This window comes from Rhinoraja longicauda, chromosome 16 (genome assembly GCF_053455715.1).
Source record: "Rhinoraja longicauda isolate Sanriku21f chromosome 16, sRhiLon1.1, whole genome shotgun sequence".
In the NCBI taxonomy this organism is placed as follows: domain Eukaryota; kingdom Metazoa; phylum Chordata; class Chondrichthyes; order Rajiformes; family Arhynchobatidae; genus Rhinoraja; species Rhinoraja longicauda.
Genome location: NC_135968.1, coordinates 8,331,588 through 8,359,118, shown reverse-complemented (window position 1 = coordinate 8,359,118; position 27,531 = coordinate 8,331,588). Strand labels below are relative to the sequence as shown.

General features: G+C 38.8%; 1 protein-coding gene across 9 annotated transcripts in view; it reads right to left on the bottom strand.

Annotated features, from left to right (window-relative positions):
- Positions 1-27,531, bottom strand: part of LOC144601199 (phosphatidylcholine:ceramide cholinephosphotransferase 1-like) — a 95,874-nt gene that overhangs the window by 21,527 nt on the left and 46,816 nt on the right. For 8 of the 9 annotated variants that reach the window (XM_078413172.1, XM_078413168.1, XM_078413173.1 and 5 more), the window contains exons 4-6: positions 15,375-15,435; positions 3,116-4,011; positions 1,019-1,136 (exon numbers count right to left, since the gene is read on the bottom strand). In XM_078413172.1, the coding sequence (XP_078269298.1) occupies positions 1,019-1,136; positions 3,116-3,741 (744 nt within the window). In that variant the 5' untranslated portion in view covers positions 3,742-4,011; positions 15,375-15,435. The remainder of the gene's footprint in view (positions 1-1,018; positions 1,137-3,115; positions 4,012-15,374; positions 15,436-27,531) is intronic. The other variant, XM_078413174.1, reaches the window with a different exon arrangement.

Below are 27,531 nucleotides of genomic sequence, written 5' to 3'. Positions count from 1 at the left end.
AATAGTGAGTTGCAAAATGGATTACTGAATTGGCTTTGCACAGTCCAAATCCAGTAGAACATATTGTTAATTAATACAGTATAATTTACAACTAATCCTGATCTGGCTTCAACATAATTGATTACATTCAACCATATTGGATTATTTTTTTAAAGTTTGAAACATTCTTGGGATTACATAGGACAATAACTGATTTTTAAAAAACATTAAATCAAAAGATGGCGTTAATAGGAGTGTTATTCATTCAATTTAAGACTAATTTTTTTTGCATTTGAATGATGTATTTAGAAATACCAGCAAGGAATGATATATAAACTAGTTAATGGAAAAAGGATTAATTAATCCCATAAATCAGCCTTTTCATAAACTGGAAAAGCTCAAATCCACATTTCAATAGAAAATTCAAATGAACCATTAGTTGCAATGTTGATCATTTGGATTGTTCCATTCCTCTATTCCATGCAGCCACTAAATGAGCTGTCAAACTGAGCTGCAATTGTCAAACTCAAATTCAAAATTTAGGATAAGAATTTAAACCACTTCAACATCAGACCCAATAAGTCATTATATTCTCAATGTAGGGATGTCAGGAACTGCTTGAATTATTGAATTGAATTATTTTGGAATAAGGAATTAATAGCAATCATTTCTTTAACAATTAAACATTACTCAACTTTTCCCACTGAGTGTTTGTTCTACTTTAATGAGATATATTCAATCACCAATTAATTATATCCTCCTCAGTATTCTTTCACATAAATTTGCAGAAACTAGTCAAATTTTATTAAGAGTAAGATAATATTGTTCATTTTTAGGATGAACATATTTCAAATGCATACTTTAGCCAGCAATTTCACTGAAAATTATCAAATGTTCAGTTGGGGTAATTAGGATTTTTTTTTTTTTTAATCTTACTTGGTCATTTATTGTTCCATTTACAAAGAGTAATTCACAATTCTGCACCTTTAGGGAATTTAGAGCTTTTCTTTAGTTTTACTTTACTGTGGGGAAAACTCACCTTTGGAGAACAGTTGAAATGCATGCCAGGCACTGGGAGTGTTGTTACATACATTGTGATACATCTGTATAGGTAAAGGGTGCCAACTATGAAGAAGAATCTCCTGCCAACAATGGATCTGATGGGGGGGGGAAAGAGTGAAGGATGAGAATAAAAGAAAGGGGAAAAGAAACATTAAAATTTCAAATACACCAAAATTGCAATCAAATAAGGCAGAATTGCTCCCTCACCCCACCCCAACAATCATAAACAGAAATAAAAATGCTTTCAATTATTATACCTTTTCTTGTGCTCGGGGCTTAAAATGGGACAGGGCTCCACAGAGGGTGATTACCTCCGTGGAGGCAACACAACCAAGGCAAACCTCTCCTCATAAGGAGAGAAGTGCCCATTTAAAGCTGGCGAAATGCAGAATTAATCAAGAATAATCAAAAGTGGAGCGTCCAACTTGATCTCCTTTTTGCTCACAGGCTGTGATGCAACTGTGGGATTATTCTGGTTCAAAACAATGCCTGAAGCTGCAATTTCTTGGTCTGTACAGTTGCATTTTATATCTGCAGATGTTACTGAGATTGCAGTAAATTATCTTCAAGCAACATGCAAAGCAAACAAAAATATTTGACAAGATTTAATATAATTTCTCCTGGTTTTCTTTAAGGTTCAGAAATCATTCATTATCCAGATTCATATTCCAATAAAACTCTGCACATCTGCTCAGGTTATTTTTTAAATCTGGTATTTCATTAAACTACCAAAGTAAATGGTGCCCAGAGAAAACACTGTATTGCTGCAACTTTATAATATTATGCAAATGTAACTGGAAAGGTGTTTTATGGGCTAATACCAAGTTAAATAATAACAAGACAGTGCCCAGAATCTACCTCTTTGTCAATACTTGATTTAGTCAGGGTGAATTATGCCAGATTATATTTACAGAAGTAAAAATAAATTTTCTTTATGGCCAGCACCAAAGACGAGTTTAAACCCGAGATACAATTAGTTTGTTTATGCAATTTTTTTCATCTCCAGTTCCCTTAGGATTGGCACTGCAATCATTTATGTATACTTAAGTCTACATTTACTCTTTAAGCCTTTGCTCTCCCTTTGCTCTCTCAACTATTTATCAAGCCTCTCTGTAATCAAAATAGCATCAGTTATTTTCAGTCTCTTTCCATTTTATCTTTTCCAGTGAGATTTGTAAATCCTGCAGTTATTCCTCTCACCTGCAAATAAGTTCCAGTCCAATACGTTCTTAATCATTGACCACCGAATCCCCTCCAGATGGATATCTTTGTACATGATTGAATATATATGCTGAGTCTATTACGATTATTTAGTATATAGCTTAGTTTAGTTTAGGCCCTAAGGCCCACCAAGTCCACAGCGATCCCCGCACATTAACACTACCCTACACACACAAGGGACAATTTTATATTTATATAAGCCAATTAACCTACAAATCTGTAAGTCTTTGGAGTGTGGGAGGAAACCAAAGATCTCGGAGAAAACCCATGCAGGTCTCGGGGAGAACGTACAAACTGCATATTGACAAGTACCCGTAGTCAGGATCGAACCCGGGTCTCTGGCGTTGTAAGGCAGTAGCTCTACCGCTACGCCACCTTGACTATGACTGCATAGTTTAGTAAAGCTTGAGAAAGAGGTTACTTTCACTAAATATCCTAACTTTGCAGAGCAACCACATGTCTGGCGGACATCTGACCACATACTGCACCAATGTGACTGTCAACTGCATCTCAATCCCCTAAACTCCTGTACATCAGCACTCCACAATATATTCAATTAAAATGGATAATTACATTCCAAATTAAATCCATTTTATGCATAGCACAATTTTTAATGATACTCTCTTCAAGTGCAAATTCAAGTAGATTACCCTATTAGAATACGAAAGTGCCTTTGAAGACATAAAACCCAAATTTACGTGTTATTTTTATTACTAAATTTGAGGGTAAAATCTGGATCTTAAATATAATCAGATAACTTATTAGGTTATTGAAGTAGAACCTCTAAACATAAATTGAATTAAATCTGCACACCTGAAAACACAACGTGTGTTACATAGTTTATTTTACTTACTTGTATTCCATTAGCACCCACTGAACCAGCCATAATCCTACAAGTATCATGCCATTAATCTCACAGATGGAAAAGGCCCATTCCACCCGATTAAAATAATCAAAAAATTTGTCCGGTAAAGGTGGCTGTTCCTCCTTGGGAGGCACACGTTCATGGACAACTGATATCATCACTGTCGTAAGTACAAAACAGGAAAGTGCATAAAGGAAAGCCACACCAGTCTTCCACCATTCCAGAGAAGATGGAAGCCAATCCTGTTCTGGCATAATGATTTGAATCATTTCCTTTCGGTAACCATTCGCCAACCCAGTTCTTTTGGTTTTATTATGGATGTCATTCTCGCTGTCGGCATTCATGGAACTCATGTTAAGATGACCATTGGCATGTCCATTCTTGTGCACTTCTATGTGATGTTCCATCTTTAATGTTTCTATTTTTTCCAGCAATTGCTGGCCATTATCAGATGCAACAAGAGACAGCGGTGGCCGATGGAAATCCTCCCGAGAAAGTCTTAATAAACCCGGGCCATCGAGCTTATTCTGAAATGCATCAGTATATTCTTGCATGCCATGCTCCGTCAGCCATTCTAGCACATCTTTGGATGACCATTCCACCACCTCCTTCATTTCAGTAACAAAGTTCAGGTGCACTAAAAACAAGTACTAATTGGCAGCAGCATCTTCAAGAACAACTACCCTTCCCAGATTAAAAAAGGGTTCGTCCCAAGGCGTGTTCATTGTCTCCAGCACATTAACAAAAACGTCCTTCAAGAATCCTGTTTGGCACATAAAGCTTATCTGGTGATTTGGTTTGAAGTTTTCTCACAGCTAGCAGATCCTCAAGGAGCTTGCATTTTTCAGGTGCAATTATCGTATTTTATGAGGTGGAAAGTGAACCTAGTTGGGGAAGGGGGTTGGAAACAAAAAAAAAACGAACAACTCTGTAAAAACGACAAGAGCAAGTATAACATTAAAATTAAATTAAGTTGGCAGGATAATTTTATACCCCTTTAACTCTAGTCCCAATTTAAACTGAAGATATTGTTGGAATACTTGAATGTAAGTAAAATAAAAGAAACATAAATTATCCATTAAGGCCTGTGAAGAAAACTTGCTTTCAAGTTGCTCAGATAAAAGAGCAATACATTAATCAGAATTTTGTTCCCAATTCAATTCAATTTACAGAAGCTACAGACAGGAATGAGTCATCAAGCACTCAGAGCAAAACTCAAAACTACCCACGAGACCCCACAATTGTATAATGCAACACAAAATGTGAGCAGCTCTATTCACATCCATTTATTTTGTTAAATTCCCCTATTTTCCTTCTTATATTTCAGCAATTGAAGAAAATGGCCATTAGTTGTACTGCATTTTACTAAAAGCTACTGTAAAATATGGCACTGCACTTTCTCTATCACAAAATTCAGTTCCTATCCATTAATTATCGGATTGGGTTAAACTGCCATATTGATAATCTAATGGATCAGATCAATGATGCAGAATCAAGAGGTTTAAATCCCACACTGAGCCACAGAAGATAAAGTTAATAATGTGGATTAAAAGATTCTTAACGTGACCAGCAAAACCACACCTGGTTCATTGATGTTCTTTCAAAGAGATAAATCTACCAGCCTTGTCCACTCTGACCTTAACTCATAGTAACATGGCTGATTTTAAATTTCTATTTTGGCTAGCAGAGGCCAACTGGTTGTATTATAAAGTGCTACATTGCGAAAACAATCTGGATGTTAACGGAGAAGGCTTATATATGCAGCTGACATGAAGACTCGAGGTTTTGTTGACAATAAGGATAGCAGTCTTCAGCTACAAATCAATACTGATCAGTTGGTTAAATAAACAGAAATTGAAGGTGGAATTTAAACCTAAAACAACAAGGCGATACATTTTGGGAGGATTAATAATGCTGTGGCATACACAATGAATGGCAGGACGCTACGAAGTACTGAGGTCCTTGGGGACCTGGGTGTACATGTTCAAGGAGCCCTGAAGAGCACAGCACAGGCTCAAAAGGCACATGGGATACTTCATTAGCCAGGGCATAGAATAAAAGAGCATGGATGTCTTGGTATAATTATAGTAAATATTGGTTTGGCCACAGCTGTAGTACTGTATGTGGTTCTGCAGGAAGGAAGTGATGAGAAAACATTTCTTCACACAGAGAGTGGTGAGTCTGTGGAATTCTCTGCCACAGAAGGTAGTTGAGGCCAGTTCATTGGCTATATTTAAGAGGGAGCTAGATGTGGCCCTTTTTGCTAAAGGGATCAGGGGGTATGGAGAGAAGGCAGGTACAGGCTACTGAGCTGAATGATCAGCCATGATCATATTGACTGGCGGTGCAGGCTCGAAGGGCCGAATGGCCTACTCCTGCACCTATTTTCTATGTTTCTATGTTTCTATGCATTGGTGATGGGGCTGGAAAGTGCAGAGGAAATCAGGAACTTGTCTGATACAGAATGTTTCACCAACAAGGCTGGGATAGGCAATGTTTGTTTCCTTTGGAGCAGGTTGATGATCATATTCAGGGATATAAAATTATGAAGCATACAATTTGTTTTATTCATTCAATGGTTATGGGCTTCTCAGGCTGGGGCCGGCATTTAATTGCCAATCCCGATTTTCCCATGAGAAATTAGTGATGGTGCGCTGTCTTCTTGAACTGCAGCAGTTCTCGCGATGTGGAAATACCCGCAATGCTGTTACAGGGAGGGGTTCCAGGATTTTGACCAAGAAATTAGGTAAATAACGCGAGACACTATTTCTCACACTTCATGCTACGCCTACGATCCCTAATCAGTCCTTGCATTTCAGGTATCCTTGACATTACTTCCAGTCTTCCTAACGCAATGCACTGTGAATATGGAGTGGATGGAAGGAAGTGATGAATCTGTGATATACTGGGCTGGGTTCAACACCCTCTGCCGTTTTAGGCAGTCAAGAGCCGAGCACTTGCCATACCAGACAGGTTGCAGCCTGACAGAATGAACTTCTACAGATGCTCTATAGAAATTAAGAAACTCATGGTGGACATGAAGAATTTTCTCAGATGCCTAAGTAAATACATGGATGCGCTTTCTTGATCATCTGATTAGATTATGTTGCTGGTGATATGGATGTCGCAAAACCTTCCTTCAGTCAATAACTAATTTGTGTAGATAACGTTAAGGGTTAGGTTGTTGTTCTGAAATCATGTTCTCAATTTCTTTCATCTTCCTCTTTGTTGTTCTTAATCCAGCCAACAAAAATGATAACAATAGCAAACTTAAAGATCCAGTTGGCATCACATGAGTGTACAGAGTAGATCAAGGGACTGAGCACACAACGCTGAGAGGCATCAGCGTTCGAGGATTAGGGTGGAGGAAATGTTATCAACCAACAGAGGACTGCCACTCAGGAACTCCAGAAGCCAGTTAATGGCATTACTATTGCTAAGTGTCCTACCATTAACATGCTGCGAATGACCGGAAACAAATTGCAGTTACAAGTCAGAAGCTGATCATCTTGTGGTTATCAACTCAACCTCATCTATTGTATTCACTGTTCTAGATGTCAACTTCTCTACATCGGCGAGACCAAACGCAGGCTTGGCGATCGTTTCGCTCAACACCTTCACTCAGTCCGCCTTAACCAATCTGATCTCCCGGTGGCTGAGCACTTCAACTCTCCCTCCCACTCCAAGTCTGACCCTTCTGTCATGGGTCTCCTCCAGTGCCATAGTGAGGCCCACCGGAAATTGGAGGAACAGCACCTCATATTTCGCTTGGGCAGCTTGCAGCCCAGCGGTATGAACATTGACTTCTCCAACTTTAGATAGTTCCTCCCTTCCCTTCCCCCTTCTCCCACTGCCTTCCTGTCTCCACCTATATCCTTTCTTTGTCCCCGCCCCACTGACATCAGTCTGAAGAAGGGTCTCGACCCGAAACATCACCCATTCCATCTCTCCTTGATGCTGCCTGACCTGCTGAGTTACTCCAGCATTTTGTGATACCTCCTGACACTTCCCATCTACAAGGGCTCAGGGCAACACCCTGACTGGCACATTATATGCAGCCCATTACTGTGGGCAGGCAGTGGCTTCTCCATGTGTCAGATTGTCTGGATCTTACAGTCTCTCTCATCAACTACTAATGATTTAAAGCTGATTGTCTCCTTCCCTTCTTTGGTTTACATTTCGCACGAGCCCTGGGATTTTACTGTGGTAGCAAGTTTAGAGCCCAGCTTTCCCAAACCAAGCATGACAGCCAGTTATGTGGAACTGTTGGCAATTCATTGCCGCATGAGAACCAAAGGCAAGGAGATGTCATACTACGTTCCTAGCCCAACAGCACATAGTAAACGTAATCATAGTAGGGTCCTCGCAGAGCAGAATTCTGGAGTAGAGAATTTGGGCAGATTTTCAGCATAGCACTGTGCAGCTTGAGAAGATGTCAACTATTGTGTTGTGGTGGGAAGAAAACATACTTGCAAATGAACAGACTGACATTGGAGTCAACACCCTACAAGGTAACACCAAGCAGGGAACCTGTTTAACCTAGTGGACCACTGTCTCTCTGTGCACCTATTGCATCTCTGTGCACATGACAATAATAAATCAATACCACCCTCAGTACCATATTTTTACAATAACCCCATTTTCCTCAATTTTCTTATTACTTAAAAATGTTACGGTCCATCTTGCATTTTCATGGCAACAACTTGACATGGCAATGCACTCTTGCGCATAGAAAACCAAATATTCACTCATATCTGGGCGGAATATTTTTCATCTGTGTGCTGAATGGCCAAATCCTTATTTTAAGATGTAATCGAAAGACTTTAGAGGCACTGCACAGAAACAGGCCCATTGGCCCACCTAGTCAACATTGACCAGAAATTACTCCAGCACTATCCTACACACTAGGGACAATTTTTATTTACAATTTCCAGAAGCCTATTAACCTAGAAAACAAGTACGTCTTTGGAGTGTGGGAGGAGGCCGTGAGGAGCAACCGAAAAAGACCCATATCAGACAAATGAAGAGACAATAATAGTGGATCATTAACTTTACATCAACCCTGACAAATCATTAACGATTTCTGTATTTTTCAATGAGATTGCCCTTCATTCTTCTGAAGTTGAGAGAATTACGGTTCAATCTGTTCTTTTTTCCCCATTCAGAATGTGATGGACATATGGAACGATCTGTCAGAGGAGGTAGATGAGTTAGATACTATAACAGCATTTTAAAAATACTTGGACAACTACATGAATAGGAAAGGTTTAGAGGGATATGGGATGATCTTAGATGGCTTCTTGATAAACATGGACGAGTTGGGCCAATTTAAGGACAGATTACAGCAATTTCCCATTTATGGAAAAATAAATCTAGTAACTGTCCTTCAAATTGCACCATGGCTTCTCCAGATAATGAAACTAAAGCACCAAGTTTGCCCTGCTATGATATCCGGTTTAATCAAGAACATTTCACAATGAAGCACATTTGAAGCAATTACACGTTACAAAAATGCCCTTAAACTGAGCTAGGCTACTCCTTTCATAAGTTTGCCCTAGCTGGATTTCTGCAGTGTAATCTGCAGAAGTCAATTATCAAAATCGATTAATGGAATATTCTGCAAGGCCTAAAAAATATGGCAAGATAAACATAACAAAGGAAGCTCTGAACAGAACCCAAGGAGCCTACAGCTGAAACAAATAAATAGATAATTTTAAGCATTTGAGATGTCCGTATGCTTTAAATGGAGGTATCAATCCAAAAAGTAGCAGTAAGAAAATACATTCAGGCATTAAATTCATATCCATTAACAATAGTAATTTCTTAATTGCTTTTATTTTGGGAAACCAGCATCTGCAGTTCCTTGTGTCTGCAACCTATTGATTCAAATATCTGTTGTCATTGTCTTAATTTCTGAATAATCGACACAGACCCAAAATGTTGACTTGTTCAGTGACAGAGAGTTAACTTGTTTACAAATTAATTGGTATTGTGCTCGTGAGTTGACTTTATAAACCATTGGTGAAAGGACTCCTTCAGTGCAGTTTCCAGGTTTAACTTGCAGCTAATATAGTAACCTTGCTACCATGTCCAGGTAGGACTTTGCATTTGGGAATTGCTGACAAAAATTATTGCAGTGCACTCTTTAGACAGTACAATGCAAACTCAAGCTTGCCAATGATGGAGGTGGTGAATATTCAGAGTGGTAGATGTTCCAGGTTTCTTTCCAGGTTCCACTTTCTTCCAGATTTCTTTCCCTCCTCCCCAAAATTAATCTGAAGAAAGGTCCTGACCCAAAACGTCACCTATCCACTGTCGCCAGAGAAGCTGCCTGACCCACTGAGTTAGTCCAGCACTCTGTGTCCTTTTGTATATACCAGCATTTGCAGTTCCTCATTTCTATTAAAAGTAGGCTGAAATCAATGTTAGTAAATAACTCATTTGTGCAGGTAATATTCTCAGTCAAAGAAAGTAATCCTGTTCAATTGCAGCATTATATACTAGTACTGGGTGTGTTGCAATGACTTACTTTATGCAATCAGTAACATACTTTCAGCTCCAACCAATACCATTTGTGGTGCCTGGGCAGCTTGCAGCCCAGTGGTATGAACATCGACTTCTCCAACTTTAGATAGTTCCTCTGTCCCTCTCTTCCCCTCCTCCTTCCCAGATCTCCCTCTATCTTCCTGTTTCCACCTATATCCTTCCTTTGTCCCACCCCCCTGACATCAGTCTGAAGAAGGGTCTCGACCCGAAACGTCACCCATTCCTTCTCTCCTGAGATGCTGCCTGACCTGCTGAGTTACTCCAGTATTTTGTAAATAAATACCTTCGATTTGTACCGTCATCTGCAGTTATTTTCTTATACTACCTGTTGCTCCACTGCGATTTCTCCTCAAGGTATGTCCACTTTGAAGAAGTTCTCCTCCTCTCTTCGACGAGAGTTTAGCAACATGCTCTCTCACTGCTCCCCCTCTGTGATTTCTCCTGCCCTCCTACTCTACAACCATATTTTGACCCAGACTCGCTCACCTCATATTTCGCCTGGGCAGCTTGCAGCCCAGTGGTATGAACATCGACTTCTCCAACTTTAGATAGTTCCTTTGTCCCTCTCTTCCCCTCCACCTTTCCAGATCTCCCTCTATCTTCCTGTCTCCACCTATATCCTTCCTTTGCCCCGCCCCCCTGACATCAGTTTGAAGAAGGGTCTCGACCCGAAACGTCACCCATTCCTTCTCTCCTGAGATGCTGCCTGACCTGCTGAGTTACTCCAGCATTTTGTGAATAAATACCTTCAATTTGTACCAGCATCTGCAGTTATTTTCTTATAATACCATTTGTTAAATTGCTTAATAGGCACATGCTTTCTTACAGCACATTGGTAATATTTTCCACGTGTAAAAATATGTTTCCTGTTAAAGCAAGCTATTTATAGTGAATCACATGGTCACACCGTCACCCTGCATAGTACACAAATCTTTCCATACCTGCTCTATCTCAGACACAGCTTCAGCCAAACTTTTTTAGCTTTTATTATATCAGATACAAGGACAGGATCCTTAGAGGACGTTAACAGGATTTTGATTTAATGGTAGACACCTTTCAATTTTCTGCATTATCTTCTGATAAAACATTTAGAGCTTTCATGAAACATAAAGCAACTTTACAATTTTCTCTTTATTCTTAACTTTTAAAATGCAAGGAAGACAAGAGCAACAAGAGTGGAAACACAATGGGGAAATTTAAATTCTGGCAGATACAAAAGGTTGGAGCCCATCCACTACTCACCCACTTCTGCCTGCATGAAATCCAAGCCATATTCCTGTGCTTCAAACTTGGGATCCTGTACATGTTACAGAATCCTCACAAAAAAACAGCATGCACCAGACCCAGCTAACCAATCGCACAAACAATATACACGATCAAAGCTTTGCAGTCTCACCACATCTAATTGGAAATAGTGTGTAGAGGTTCACGTGTTATATAAACACTCAGTTTAATATTTAAAGGTTACAGCTCAACAATTAGTACAAGAGGGCAAGGTGTGTGTTAACGTGTTGACTGAGAGGTGAAGACCAGCTCCGTCATCCGCTGCACACCACCAGCAGACCACCCAGGTCGGTGTGGATTTGTCGGCCCGGATCATGCCAGGTCCACGCGAGAGCTCGAGCTCGACGGTTCGAGATCAAAGTGGCTCGGCCCGCCACAAATGGACCTATAAACACCTAATGGAAGCACGCGGCTTGAAGAATATTCCCACCCTCACCAATGACAGGGTATATATAGCATGCAAGAGCTAACAAGACTGAAGATCCACAGCCATGTTCAGTTGTAAGTGCCACATTGATAATTCATCTCGGTTTTCTTCCAAAATGCCCACCATGAGAAACCAGTTCCCAGTGAATTCCATTTGTTCTACATGATTTAAAAGCAAAGTTGAGAGCACTGGATTTAGCAACGGCTACAGAAACAAACAACATCCCAGCTTTAGAATTGAAAGTTTGCACCCCAGAGCTTGCTGCATGTCAAGCTGTTTCAGTACAAGTACACCCACACCCTTGTTTATACAATGCGGAAAAATTGCCCAGCAAGATTCTGTTCCAAAAAGACCAACCCGACCTAGCTAGTTAGCCAATTACTGACTCAGTCAACTCTCAATCATCAAAATAATGGAAGGTGTCACGGGGTGTGCTTTCAAGCAGCACTTATGAACCAATAAACTTATTCACTGATGCCCAGTTTGTGCTTCCCCAGGAATACTCAGATCTGGGTCTCCAAACATGGACCAAAGAGGCAAGAGTGAGAGCTCAAGGCAGAATTTATTCAGTGCAGTTTCAAGGAGAAACCCTGGAAAACCAGAGTCAACAGACATCAATAGGAAAAATACTTGTGGTTGAAATTGCATATCACATAAAGGAGGATGGTTATGCAGTGGCTGTTTGAGGAAGAAATTCTTGAGAGCTGTGAATGTTCGGAGTTTCCAATAAATATATTTAAGGTCAGGGCAGATTTTTTAAACACTGCAAGAATTAATGTTTGAGGGAATTAGTAAAGAAAGTGAAGTCTGAATATTCTTGTAAAACAAGTAGGATGGACAACTGAGACCCAAGCCCACCCTGAGATTCACTCACTGTCAAATTTTCACCGAAATTCAATCTTTGTCTTTGATATGCACAAACAAAATCATTTAAGCAATTTCATTACTGCAGGAGTTCCAGTGGAGGGCTGAGTCTTCAAAAAGGTTTACAACACACTGGGCAGGTAGTAGTCCATGGCAGGATCCCAAGACGGCATTACCATTGCACATTTCTGGAAATGCATCCTAAACACAAAGTGGGGTCTAACTGTACAATCACGTGTGGGGAAAAAAGGAACCAATTGAAACAGATATTCAGCAAGGTGTATGGAGGGAATGAATACTGGCTATCTCAAAATGTTAAATTCAATATTGATTCCTGAAAGGTGCAAAATGGAGAATGGCCTGTTATCCAAGGGGATCGAGCAATGGAAAGGAGCCATATTGTGTGCATTCAATACAATAAACTGGAAATGAATTGCAGCCTTACTTGGAAAGACTGTTTCCCTAGATGGTGGGAAAGGAAAAGGTAAAAGAGCAGACATTACATCTCCCATGGAAGGAAAGGCCCCAAGAGATTACTGAAAGAGGGGATGGGAAGAAACGTCTCAGTGAATTCTCAGAAATAACAGAGGATGGTCCATTGAATGTGGAGGTTGCTGGGCAAAAGATGAGGACAATTGGAACTCTTACCTCATAAGTGGGAGGTGAGCGGTTGAAGAAAAAATGCAAGAAGTCGAGATAGGATGGCTGAGAACACCATGAAATAGATCATGGGGAAGTCATGTTTAAGGAAAACATCACAAGGAAGACAATGGTATAGAAAGCCTCACCAGAGCTAGATGTAAGAGAGATAAAGGATCTGGGAGAATGCACCTTATAACTTGCTTGATTTCTCACTTTTCCAAAAGGTTGACCGTTTTTCTGTCCACCGATACTGCTTCTTTCAGTTCTTTCTTTGAGTTCTTTCAGCTTTTTTGATTTTTATTATTAAATGTTTTCATTGTTTGCATTCAGTGCATGTTCCAAAAACAATTTTTTGATATATATCTAACGTCACAGTGTCGTTGAGCAGCGACCAAATAAAAGTAATCAAATTAGATACCAGATGTACATATTAGAAAGTCAGATGCGAGCTTGACACAAACATAGCACGTCAATTATTTTCTGTTCAATAGAGCAAGCAGTTTTGCAATCTACTTCAGCATACTCCAGATATATTTATAAAGTATTCTCATTATAAAAAAGCTCCGAAGCATATTTCATTGCATGAAATATACATCTTCTAAAGGAATACTCAGCCATATTTACCACTCAGATACCTATCAAACTGCTGAAAATCCAGATTTAAATTTGGATCATCATTCCCTTTGTTCAATTTTACTTCATACATTTATGCAATTGCAACCTGATTTTTACTTCACTTTCTCCAAACAAAAAGGCTTTTTTTATGCTGCACAAGAATTCACTGTTTAGCCTCTGACATTTTCACTGCTGCAGTTTCTCCATGAGATCTCTGAAAAGGAGAAACATATATCACAGAGAGCAGATGACCTTTGCAAGCAACCTTTGGGTCAGAGGCTAACAACATCATTGCACTGCTAAAAAAAAAAATGCCCCCAGCCATTAATTTGTTTATCATGGCATTTGAACAAGGATTATAAGCGTAAGAAATTGAACAAAGTAGTAATATGGCCCGATCAAACCTGCTCCAAGTTCAGGTTTGTTGTCATGAATACAATGAGGTTCAATTACAATGAAAAATCTTGCTTGCAGCACCATTACAGACACTTGCACTCAGACAAAAACAACTGTGTCCAAAGATTTATTAAATAGAAATAGGAGCTGCAGAAAGCCATTCAATATGATCATGCCTGATCAACCAAATTCTTGCTTTCTTCCCAAACCACTTGATCTTTTTAGCCATTAGTACAATATTTACTTCCTTGAATATAATTAATAATTTTGCCTCAACTGTATTCTGCAGTGGGAAATTTGTCTGGTCAACCATTCTGGGTGAAAAAAGTTCTCATCTCATATCCAGTTCTCATCTCATATGCCTTTACTTTTATCTTTCCAGCACCTCACTACAATCATTCTTCTTCCTTTGAATCTGTTGACAAGAATTAATGGAGGTCCCCTTCAATTCTTCTGAACTCTAAGGAATGCAAGCCCTCTTCATATGTCAGTCCTGTTATCAGAAGAATTGGTCTCATGCATGGCAAGAACCTCCTTCCTGGAAAAGATCAAAAATGCACACAATACTCAAGATGTGGTCTCACCAACTTCCTGTACACTTGCAGCAAGTCATCCTGCTGCTGTATGCAATTCGTCTTTGTATGAAGGTCAATATGACATGAGGTTATGTAACCACGTGTTGTATCTGTGCATCCACTGCCCTCTGGCACAGAGAATTACAAAGACTTAATCCCTTCATTGTCCTAAAAGGCAAATCACTTGCTCTGTGACTATGTTTCTTACTCGTAAATTTAGTTTAGTTTAGAGATAGTATGGAAAAAGGCCCTTCAGCCCACCAAGTCCACGCCGACCAGCGATCCCTGCACATTAGCAGTATCCTACACACACTAGGGACAATTTACAATTTTACCAGGCTAATTAGCCTACAAACTTGAACGTCTTTGGAGTGTGAGAGACCTCAGAGCACCTGAAGAAAACCCATGCAGGTCACAGGGAGAACATACAAACTCTGTTCAGATAGCATCCAGTCAGGATCAAACTCGGGTATCTGGCACTGGAAGGCAATAATTCTACTGCTGCGCCACCGTGTCGCTTATGTCTTCCATCCTTTGGAAAGACGTACAGGTATGTAGGTTAATTGGCTGGGTAAATGTAAAAATTGTCCCTAGTGGGTGTAGGATAGTGTTAATGTGCGAGGATCGCTGGGCGGCACGGGCTTGGAGGGCCGAAAAGGCCTGTTTCCGGCTGTATATATATGATATGATATGATATATGATATGATATGATATGATATGATATGAAACAACCTCTAAACAACTAACCTCTTAATTATCCTCAAGTCTTGAATGATTCACTGTTAACTTGATGCCAACTAGTATCTTAAATTAAAATACAGGAACCTTTAGTTTAGAACTGCAACAATGATCTTAAAAACTACAAGGAAATCTACTTGATTAAAATTTTTCAACCTACCGACTTGATGTGTCACTCTTTAAAAGTATTGCGAAACCAGACGATTAAGGCTCGGATATTTCTGGAAAACAAAGGTTTCCAATCGTCAGTACATGAATTGCAACTATGGTATTAAACCAACCAAAACCTTATTGCATGAACCTGGACGAGTAGGTCAAGGAAAGAGCGTTCACATCGTGGCCCTGTTTCCACCAATCTTTCCACCACCACACACAAGAAGCCATTGTATGCAGATGTCGAGAAGGCTGTTCAGCCATGATCACGATGAATGGCAGTGCTGGCTCGAAGGGACAGATGGCCTCCTCCTGCACCTATTTTCTATGTTTCTATACCAACTTTTCTATGGTCTAAGAATGTTAGTTACTACCCTACCCCAACAAATGTTACCTGCAGCAACCTAGACTCTGTACAGCTAAAATTACAACAAAACAAAGTTCATGGTAAACAAACATTGATTAGTATATCTACTAATTCTCATACAAATAACTATAGATTCAAATGGGCCTCCAAATTTAAAATTAATATATTTTTTAACCTTGTATTGCACTGCTATTATAAATAAAATTTAGATTTTGCTGGGTGGAAAGGGACTGTAATGTTCTCATATTACAAGTGTGCCCAGAAATACCATGACAACAAAGCAATTAAATGTTAAGCTCAAGATCTTAAAGGTGATAAAAAATATGTTCTCTCTTTAACATAAACAGTTCAGACTTTTGGATTAAATTCGCAATGACATTAGTAATTAGATGCTAAAACCACACCTTATGCTTGAACAAACATTGAACTGAAAAGACTGCAATCCATCTAGCCAGTCCCATCATATCTTTCCAATTTTCCCTTTGACATCTGCCCGAATGGGTTCCCAAAGTACATCACTCATGGTGAAAAGTAATTACCCTGCAATTCCAAACATAATATTAATGGCAATCTGTTAAGATGACTGGACTTCCTTTGGCATTGCAATCACAAAGCTTAGGCTATTATATCAAAATGATGAGTTTAACTTGCTGCTAAATTTGGGCCTGCCTCTTCATGTGCCATCTCTGAAACAATGACAACCCCCTAACAATAATCAAACAGGGTTCAATTTATCTTGAAATCCTCCAAAGTCCCCCTAAATTAATAGACTGAAGCTATTCAGTTTTATGATTTGAATGTCTTAAGCAAATTATTAATTTAAAAGCCAATTTTCACACTATACCAGGAATATCCTTCCTATAATATGGTTGTATAGAATAAAAAACACCATATTTTGTAGTGCTTAGCCCTTGCACACACTGGACTTTTACAGCCCGTGCTTTCCTTTTGATAATACATACAAAATCTAATTATCGTTCCATAATGCTATTGCGCTCACTTTCAGTTGCGGAAATTACCCATCAAAACCTTATCCTTGCAGTTACAGCTTAAAGCCAATTACTTCATTTACTCGTAACTTTCTCAGCACCATATGAAATGTAATTAAAACCACCCAGGTCCCTTTATTATTTAGTCTGTTTCTTCATTATTGTTTGACTTACACTAGCCGTACTTGGTATAAGCTGTCATTTACACTAGTTTTTGGGTTCCTAACTACAAATAATTTCTGTACAGTTACAGCCCAGCACTGATACCAATGCACAGGGTGTGGTGACGCCCCTCAAAATAAGGGAAGGGATTCCACGCCAGTGGGCCACACAAGTGGCAAGGGTGGGGGGTAAAATTGCGATTTGTGTAAACAGTATTGAATGTATGTACAGCCTCCGAGAATGTCAGATGGAGTTTTGTAAGAATCATGTATTGTATATATTTATTTATTTCTCGAATTAAGTATATTTTGAAATTTAAAAAACTTAAATAATGACACTTCACACATTTGAACTGTCGCCATTCAAGCTTTGCTTTCACTAGTCGAGTTAAATTTCAATGTAAATGTTGATTCTACTCCCAATTTAACTTGCTGCCAAGCACATTCACTGTGTTCTAACTGCATCAAAACCTCCCTAAAGATACAGCTTCCACAGAACACCAAAATTTAATATTCCCCAAAAATTGTCATCATAATTCTCTTTGTATGCACAACAGTCAATAAAAAAACGTACAGATTTTACTGGCCACTTCCATAAATCACCACATACAAAAGTTGATCCACTGTTTCGCCCTCATTTAATTTCATCAACCCCAGCGATAACTTAATCTAACGTTTCAATATTTTTCCATTCTGTTCTATTCTGCTGGTTCCAAATTGATTGGCTAAGTAACAAGAAACAATAGTTGTGAAAGATAATTCCTTAAGCTGGAACAGTCTGTTTCCTGGAACAGTCCTAAGACCAGTGCTTTTCTTAATTTGGCATTTTCATGATTTGGTTACAAGTATCACATTTTCATGATTTGGTTACAAGTATAGAGAGCACAATTTTCAAATGTGCAGGTGACAAAACTTCGAAAAGGATTGTAAAAGCTGCATAAACAATCGTAAAAGTAATCAAAAAGAAAGCAAAAGGATGATAAAGTTGCATTTGGTAGGAGAGCCGAGAATAAACAATATAAACTAAAGGGCACAATTATTAAAGAGATAGACAAGAACCATTCATTGAAATTGGTAAGACAGACTAAGAAAGTGGTTGGTAAATCCTGGGCTTTATCAATAGATGCAAAGAATATGTGATAAATCTTTATAAAACACTGGTTATGACAAACTAAAATATTGTATCAAGGTTTGGCTGCCAAACACAAGGGAAAATGCAAAGCATCGAAAGATTTAGCAAAATAATTCATTTTGTGCAATAGAACATTGTGTAACTGACACACGATTCAGGATGCCAATTTTAATGAGAAGCATAAGAGGCAATAGGGCCGGGATGCTCAACTCAGTCAGCTATAACTCCCGAAAGTGACGACCAACGATAAAATGAACCATTTTAACTTCATGTCTGTGAAGACTGTGGCTGTCATTTACAGGTTCCCCAGTTACTTAGCTGATGTCAGGCCTGCAGTACCAGAAGCCATTCAATCTGGCACTACATGCAGTTTTAAAGAGCTCTTTAAAACAATTGTTGCAGGCACAATGGATGAGCTGGATTCATTGAACTACCGTCTCTATCCTAGAGTCTCTTCTACTTTTGTTGGTGACAGATATAAGTATACGAAATTGATAGAACAATAATAAACCATTGCCAACAGATTCTCAGGTAAAGCCAACTCTAAAAAGGATGGGAGTTTTGGACAGGGAGGAATAGTGTTCAGATTCCTGACATAGAACAGGAAAGATACAGTGCCTGACAGTGGACAGCAGGCTTTTATAAAGAGCAACCGTTTTTTTCTGAAATGGCTGCATTTTTTAATTTAAAGTTCATATTTCAAATATTTTCATGGTAAGCCCAGTATTTTCTTATTGACTTTTTACATCACCTTATTTCAAGCAAACTCCATGGTTACAGAAGTTAATATTTTTTATTTTTTATTTTTTTTATTTTTAAGAAGCATATGTACAAATCGAAATTTTAAAAAAACACATTTGTTACAAAGTTCTTACATAGCTTCAATTTTTAAATTTTTGAAGAGAGAAAGTAAAAATAAAAATATAAAACTATAAACTTGGGAAGAGAGAGTAAGAGGGTTAAAAAAAAAAAAAAGGATCTAACAATAAAAATTAACGGGAGTAGATCCGGGAGACAAAAACCACAGCTGTACATCCAACCCCCAATTCAAGTTTCAACTTTTTATTTAAATTTTTTTATTTTTTTATTTTAGTCCTGTGCCAAACCCATTTACTTTTCTAAAAATTCAATAAATGGAGACCATATTTTTAAAAATAACTCAGGTTTGTCGATTAAGGCAAACCTTATTTTTTCCAAATGCAGGGTCTCTGTCATTTCCATAGTCCACATTTTAATTGTGGGGGTTATTGGTTTTTTCCAAAATTTAAGTATTAGTTTTTTCGCAGTTATTAGACTGTAATCAAGAAAATGTACCTGACTTACTGTAAAATTTGTAGTATGTTCTGATAATCCTAATATAATTAATTTTGGGTCCATATCTAATTTTTTATTAATAACTTTAGAAACTATGTTAAAAATCTCCAACCAGAAGTTTTGCATTTTTATACAAGTTACGAAAACACTTCCTATATCATTAGTTGGTCGTAGTAATGCTATAAAGATGATCTTTCTTCCACAGCTACTATACTTATTTCAAGCAATTCCGATCTACCTTCCAAAAAAGTTTTTTTTAAAAATTGATTCAATTGTTACTAATTTTATTTGGGACTACAAGACTCATAGAATAAATAAAAGACACTTATGTAAGTCTAAAATTAATGGAGGAATTGCTTTACCTAACTTTTTATTTTATTATTGGGCGGTTAATATTAAAAATATAACCTGCTGGTTGGATGATTCTGATCAACAACCGGATTGGTTAAAGATGGAGAAAAAGGATTGTTTACCATTCGATATTGGTGCGATCCTCTTAGCTCCAATAAATTTAAATAAAAAAACATATGGAGGTAATCCCATTATACATAGTGTTATCCGTACCTGGAAACAATTAAAGCTTACGTTAAAATTGAGTAAATTATCTGTTTTCCTTCCTATTGCGAATAATCCTTCTTTTAAACCGTCTGTCTTAGATAGAGGCTTTGCTCAATGGAAAAGTTATGGAATCAAAAGGGTGGGAGATCTTTATCATAAGGGAACTTTTCTTTCGTTTCAGGAGTTACAGCAGAAGTACGGATTACATGTTAATAATTATTTTAGATATTTACAACTTAGATTATGTAAAATCACACATGCAAGAATATAAGTTTAGAGGTCCAGAAACACTTGATGTATGCCTGAACCGACATTATAACTCAAATAAATTAATATCTTTTATTTACAATATTCTCCTTGACATTGACATTCCGTCATCAGAATCTTATAGACGAGCATGGGAGGACGAATTGAATCAATTTATAATGCAAGATATATGGGATGAAAGTTTACAACATATACATCAATGTTCATTGAATACTAGACATTCCTTAATACAATTTAAAATAATACATAGATTACATTATTCGAAGACGAAATTAAATAGGATTTTTCCTAGTATCTCTCCTATGTGTGATAAATGTCAATTTCAAGAAGCTAATTTAACTCATATTTTCGTAACTTGTATAAAAATGAGAAGTTAATATTTTGGCTGCTTCTGTTAACTGGCAGCCCTGTGGCTCCATCGATAACAAGCACTGTCCATAACCGATCCCACTCATTGTCTTCCTTATTGCTGGAATACAATGCTGTCATTGCTATCCCTAACTGTAAAGCTTTTATGATCTTCGCATCAGGGAAAGGCCAATAGGTTATCAATACTACCAATATCTTTTTCAAGTGTTTGAATAATAATCAATGGTTCAATGGTCCTTTATTGTCACGTGTACCGAGGTACAGTGAAATTTGATTTACCATACAGTCATACCAAAAAAGCAACAAGATACAAAACTACATAAAGATTAAACATAAACAGTTACCACAGCGGCGTGTGAGAATCCCTAGGGCACACAGCATAACCGGAGACCTAGAGCCATCAGTTCAATGTTCGGGCCACACACATGCTCCTGCACCGTGATGTGACCAGAGTTGTACCGACCGCTGTCACTGTCTCCGCAGTCCCTGTCCGCCCGAACAGTCAGAAAGCCGTCTACACTCGCGCCAGACTCCAGGATGTTCTCACGCCACAATGTCACCGCAAACAGAGATCAATGCATTCATGGCAATCCCTTCGAATCCCCACCAGCGCAGGCAGCACATCTATCTTGTTTTTCGGCTACCTCACATTCCCCACTGTGATGGAAGGCGAATAACTTTTACCTTCTTCCTCCTTTGCTGATCACAATCAGCAACTCCAATACCAATATTAATGCATTCAAAGTTCAGAAGTTGATGAGACTAATGTATGGAAAAGGTGAGATGTCTTGCAAGAAAAAATTGAACAGTTCAAGCTTCTATCAGCTGGGCTTTGGAAGCTAAAAGAGCACTGTTGAAACACAAGATCACAAAAGATCTTAGTGTGGATGTGGAAAAGATGTTGCCTCTCAGTAAAAGCTAGAATTGCAGTCACATCTTAAAAATAAAAGGTTTAAAAAAGAACTGCATCTTTGGAACTGTTCCCCAAAGGAGTTGCAAGTAAAGCTCAAGTATCTTTCAGGCAGAGACACGTCTTATAAGAAACAGTCAGAGCCTAAAAAAGGGAAGATATTCAGGAAGGATCACCAAATAAGGCTGCAAGGGTTGAAATAATAAAAAGGAGAAATCACTGTTCAGAATGTACCATAGACCACCAAGGAAGTTGCACTGATTTGTAGGCAACTGTAAAAGCATTAGGTCAATAATAGTCGAAGATGCCAATTACCCTAATATTGTCTGAAGAAGGGTCTCGACCTAAATATCACCCATTCCTTCTCTCCCGAGATGCTGCCTGACCTGCAGAGTTACTCCAGCATTTTGTGAATACCTGATATTGACTGCGATACAGCCAGAGAGGACATAGCATTATGAGAATGAGCTTTCAACCTGGAATTTAGTTCCAAAGAAGCTGGAAATAATATTGGGGGAAATAATCTTGAGGTAATTAGATTTGATGCAGTTATGGAAAATAACTATGAAATAGTTTCAAAATTAGGGCAATGTTTATTTTATAAGACTGGAAAGTGGTTTTACACCAGTGGGCTACAAAAGCCTTCTTGAAGCAACAGGAGGCACTAATTGTAAGCTCTTGTAAATTGTACAAATGTAAATTTCATCTTTACAGTTCCAAAATTCATTACCTGGAATTAGCTAGATAGTTTCATATAGTTAGGAAGGCTTGTGAGGTTTTCAATAATCATCTGCGGTTACGTGGATTTTATATTTAGCATTTAAAATACATATTTTGTAGATTTAAAAAAAAAACTTAATCTAGTTATAAACATAGAAACAAAAATGGCAGCAATTCATCCCTTCAATGGCAGCAATTCAAGCCTGTTCCATCATTCAATACGATCATGTTCAATCCACCATCTCAATTTCAAATACCTGTCTCGTCCCCATATCCAGAGGGTCTTAAAGTCCCCTTATTTCTTGGACATAATCAACAACTTGGCTTGCACAACCTTGCATGGTAGAGAATATCACAGATTCAATAGTCTGTGAATGAAGAAATTTATACTTTCAGTTCAATATCTTAACCCATAGACTTTGAAACTTAATTCTACAATCCGCAGTCCAAGGAAACATTAGCTTTTCACCCAGCCTACCAAAGCATGTCAAAATGTTGCACTTTTCAATTAAATCTTCTCCCATTTGTCCAAAATGCAATAAATACTGGCCAAGTCAACCCAACCACTCTCATACAATAGCTTTTGCATTCAAAGAATCAATCTGGTAAACTTTGTCAAACTTTCATAATGGCAAATATACCTTCTGTAGATCAAAACTGTGCTCTGGGTATGGTTTCACCAAGGCCCTGTATGGTGTCATATTCAAAACCTCATTAATTGAAGCATTGAAAGCTGTCTTTGTACGCTGACTCCTTAAATGCTTGCTGCACTTACATATTTATTTTCAGTGATTTATGTGCAAGGACACCCAGATCACTTTGTGCGTCACCATTTCCCATTTAAGTACTACTTAAACATTAGCTTGCCTTTGTTTTTAAATACCAAAGAGGATTACTTCATTATATCAACATTGTCCTGTATTCATCAAGTATTTGCCCTCTCACTCAACTTATCCAAGCTGCCTTGAAGCCTCATGTTTCCTAACTCAACTTATCAATATTCTGTTTTATGCTGTTGGCAAACTTAGAAATACAGATAGTTCTGCAGTGACACGACAGAAGCATTCCTAAAAATCCTTGTGTTTATAAAAATTACATTGTAAATACAATTGTATCAATGGTCAAAAGGTAGTTTGGGGCTCGAGTGCTTTGGGCTCATAGAACAGCACAGCACAGGAACAGGCCCTTTGGCCCACAATGTCCATGCCAAGTTAAACTAATCTCCATGCCTGTACGTGATCCAAATCCCTTCATATCTATATGCCCATCTAAAAGCCTTTTATATGCCCAACTTGTTCAGGCTGATCAAGATGTCCCATCTAAGTTAGTCCCACCTGCCCGCGTTTGGCCCATATCCCCCTCAATAGAATTAGATTTAGCTCTTAGGGCTAAGGGAATCAAGGGATATGGGGAAAAAGCCGGAACGGGGTACTGATTTTGGATGATCAGCCATGATCCTATTGAATGGCGGTGCTGGCTCGAAGGGCCTACTCCTGCACCTATTGTCTCTCCTTTGGAGCTAATACCCTCTAATCCAGGCAGCATTCTGGTAAACCTCTTCGTCATCCTTTCCAAAGCCTCCACATCATTCTTGTAATGGAGCAACCAGAACTGCATACAATACACAAATGTGGCACAAATGTGGATCAACGTAGATAGATCGTGATAAAGAAGACATGTGATATGCTTGCCTTCATTGGTGAAGACATTGAGTACAAGGGTCAGGAAGTCGTGTTGCAGCTTTAAAGGACATTGGTTAGGCCACATTTGTGTATTATATGCAGTTCTGGTTGCTCCAATACAAGAATGATGTGGAGGCTTTGGAAAGGATGCCGAAGAGGTTTACCAAAATGCTGCCTGGATTAGAGGATATTAGCTCCAAAGGAGAGACAATAGACAATAGGTGCAGGAGTAGGCCATTCGGCCCTTCGAGCCAGCACCGCCATTCAATATGATCATGGCTGATCATCCAAAATCAGTACGCCGTTCCGGCTTTTGACCCATATCTAGGTATATGCCTAGAAGGATTCTATATATTTCCCAAGTATGCTTTCTCAGTCTTGCTCCAATTTCATCCTCAGTGAATGCCACGTCACCTTCTTTTCACCTATCCTTTTAAAGTATTTCAGATCTTTGGATGTTCACTTCTCAGCCTTGGTCATCCTGCCAATTCTCCGTGATAATTATACCATATCCAGTTGCATCTATTTGCCTGTTACTTTGTCAGCCTAATTACAAATGTTTCTTGTATTCAACCATTACACCTTTATATTAGTCTTTTCCATTCATCAACAAATTTTGTATTTATAGTCCTATTTGTACTGTTAGCATTTTCCCTTACTGGAACCAATTTGTCAGGATGCTCTATGCATATGGATGATAGAGCATTTATATGCTCTATCATTTCCTGACACAATTTGATTGTCCGTAGTCCGATCACTTTGCATTGTCATTTTCCTTTAGCACTATAGATTTCCCTCCACATATACCACCATTCCCTCAAATTTTAGACTCTGCAGCTTTTTGCTGTCTCTACTTATCTTCCAGCATCTATCACCTGGCTTGATCTGCCCAATATTTGCCTGTTCGCTCAGATTGTTTGTTGCCTCCTGCTTTGCCCCTCTTCCTTATCTCTTCATAAGGGCCAACTCCCTTCTGCACTCAGTCCTCATGCATGGTCTTGACCCACAATGTTTGCTTCACAGATGTTGCATGATGTACGGAGTTCCTCCAACAATTGTTTTCCGCTCCAGTATCCGGCATCTGAAATCTCTACTGCCTTTTTCAATTCACTAGAACTCTGGTCGCCACCTGGTTCAGGTGTGCACCATCTCAATGGAACGGCTTTTTATTTAACCAGCACTGATGCTAATGCCCCATATGTCAAAACAAACTTCATCACATCAACATTCGACCCGATTAATCCTGTGATGATTTGCTCATGGCTTAGGTTACAATGAAAAGATTACCAACGTCAGAATTCTGCTTTTAAATTTAGCCACTCAAACCTGAGCAGACCCTTTTCCATAATCTTTGATATACGTCAATCTTGGCCCTCCCACTCCAACTTCCTCTCCAGCCTGGAGATTACCTGTCCAAGCACAAACTGGATGAAGAATTATTTTCCACACATCTTTTTGAAATTGTTTTACACTTACGTTATATTTTTCCTCAAAATTATATCCCATGGAGGAATAAAAAGGAAATTATGCACCAGTAATAAAGTATAAAAGCAAAACAAAATGGGCTTAACTGGTAGCAGGTCCAGGATTCGGTCCTGCGGACTTCATAGTACACAATACACACTGGCACCAAATAAAACATTTATTTGCAAGATGAATACGAGAAATATTTAGCTCAAAATGCATACTTGTAGAGTAGAACACAACTGCAGCATTGTTTGAGAAAAAAGAAAATCCAATTACCTGACACAAAATGCTGGAGTAATTCAGCAGGACATGCAGCATCTCTGGAGAGAAGGAATGGAACTGGAATTTAGAAGGATGAGGGGGGATCTTATTGAAACATATAAGATAATTAGGGGATTGGACACCTTAGAGGCAGGAAACATGTTCCCGATGTTGGGGGAGTCCAGAACAAGGGGCCACAGTTTAAGAATAAGGGGTAGGCCATTTAGAACGGAGATGAGGAAGAACTTTTTCAGTCAGAGTGGTGAAGGTGTGGAATTCTCTGCCTCAGAAGGCAGTGGAGGCCAGTTCGTTGGATGCTTTCAAGAGAGAGCTGGATAGAGCTCTTAAGGATAGCGGAGTGAGGGGGTATGGGGAGAAGGCAGGAACGGGGTACTGATTGAGAGTGATCAGCCATGATCGCATTGAATGGCGGTGCTGGCTCGAAGGGCTGAATGGCCTACTCCTGCATCTATTGTCTATTGAATGGGTGACCTTTTGGGTCGAGACCCTTCTTCAGACCTTCTGTTGCTCCAGCATTTTGTGTATATCTTCGGTTACACAACCAGCATCTGCAATTTCTTTCTATATATCCAATTATCTGATGCTATCCATGACCTCGGCTGCACCAAAGCGCTTTGAGACCAATAGGTATTTTAAAATTTCACTGTTGAGTGTCAGGTAATGTGGATTTATTGGTGCTTAAGGAAACATGTTTGCTACTCATTATGCAAAACCGGACCATACAGTCTTAAATTTGTTACTAGCATGATCAAGAATTGGGCAGGTATTGTTGACACCCAAATTTAAAATTGCTGAACTGCAAAGTCGTCAAATTACAGGAGAAAAGGTCATAAGCTTTTCAAAAAAAAACACAGGAGGTGCATGGAGCCCACACAAGAACAAACTAAATAACTCACAATTAAACGTCAGACAAAACACTCAATGTAGTAAAGAGCAACTTATGTGAAACATTTACAAATAATTTAATTCCAAGCTAGAAATCAGGATGGTCTGACTTGGCAACAGTGACAATCCCGCCTAGTTTCATCTTGAAATACGAGGATAGCAGGGCAATCCAGACAGATTTAAATGAATTTTCCTCCACGTAACCTTATTTTCCTTCCACTGACTTTCACCCTTTTACTGCAAGCTCAGATCCTTAGCAGCACATTGTAAATTTTCAGCACCAACTAAGTGTTCTCGCTGGAAAAACTCCTCCACTATCTGACAAAAACTCAAATAGTAGGCAAATCTTCCATGTATTTTCGTGACATTGAATGCTCTTTTAAAAGAGGTATATTATGACATGGCAGATTTGGGTTCCATTTGTATTCTCCCAACCCTAGCTCACATTTTCTGTTTTATCCCTCATCGTCATTCTTCCCCTTAAAAAGGGCGGCACAGTGGCATAGCCATAGAGTTGCTGCCTCACAGTGCCAGAGACTCAGGTTCAATCCTGACTACAGATGCTGTTTTTGTGGAGTTTATACATTCACCATGTGACCAATTGGGTTCCCTTTTGGTTCTCCGGTTACCTCCCACAACTCAAAAACGTGCAGATTCGTAGGTTAATTGGCTTCTGTAAATTGCCTAAAAATTTGTAGGATGCGAAAGCATAACTTGGAACCAGTATATGGTTGATCAATGGTGTGGGCTTGGTGGGTCAAGGGGCCTGTTTCCATGCTGTATTACTAAAGTAAACTGATCTACCAGTTCCTTTACTTATACCTTCTTTGAACCCTACTCTCATGAACTGTCTACCATCTAAATGTTTTTTTCCAGATCCACGAGCAAAGCGAGTTTGTTAATGTACACTCTCCCTCCTCTAAGAAAATGCCCATATCTTCTGATCTACCACCACCATCCTTTGCCTGGGTCCTACCACCTATACAAAATACTATCTCATCACCAACATTCATTTCTTCACAAGTACTTAATTATCACAAGCACTGGGCCAGGAACAATTA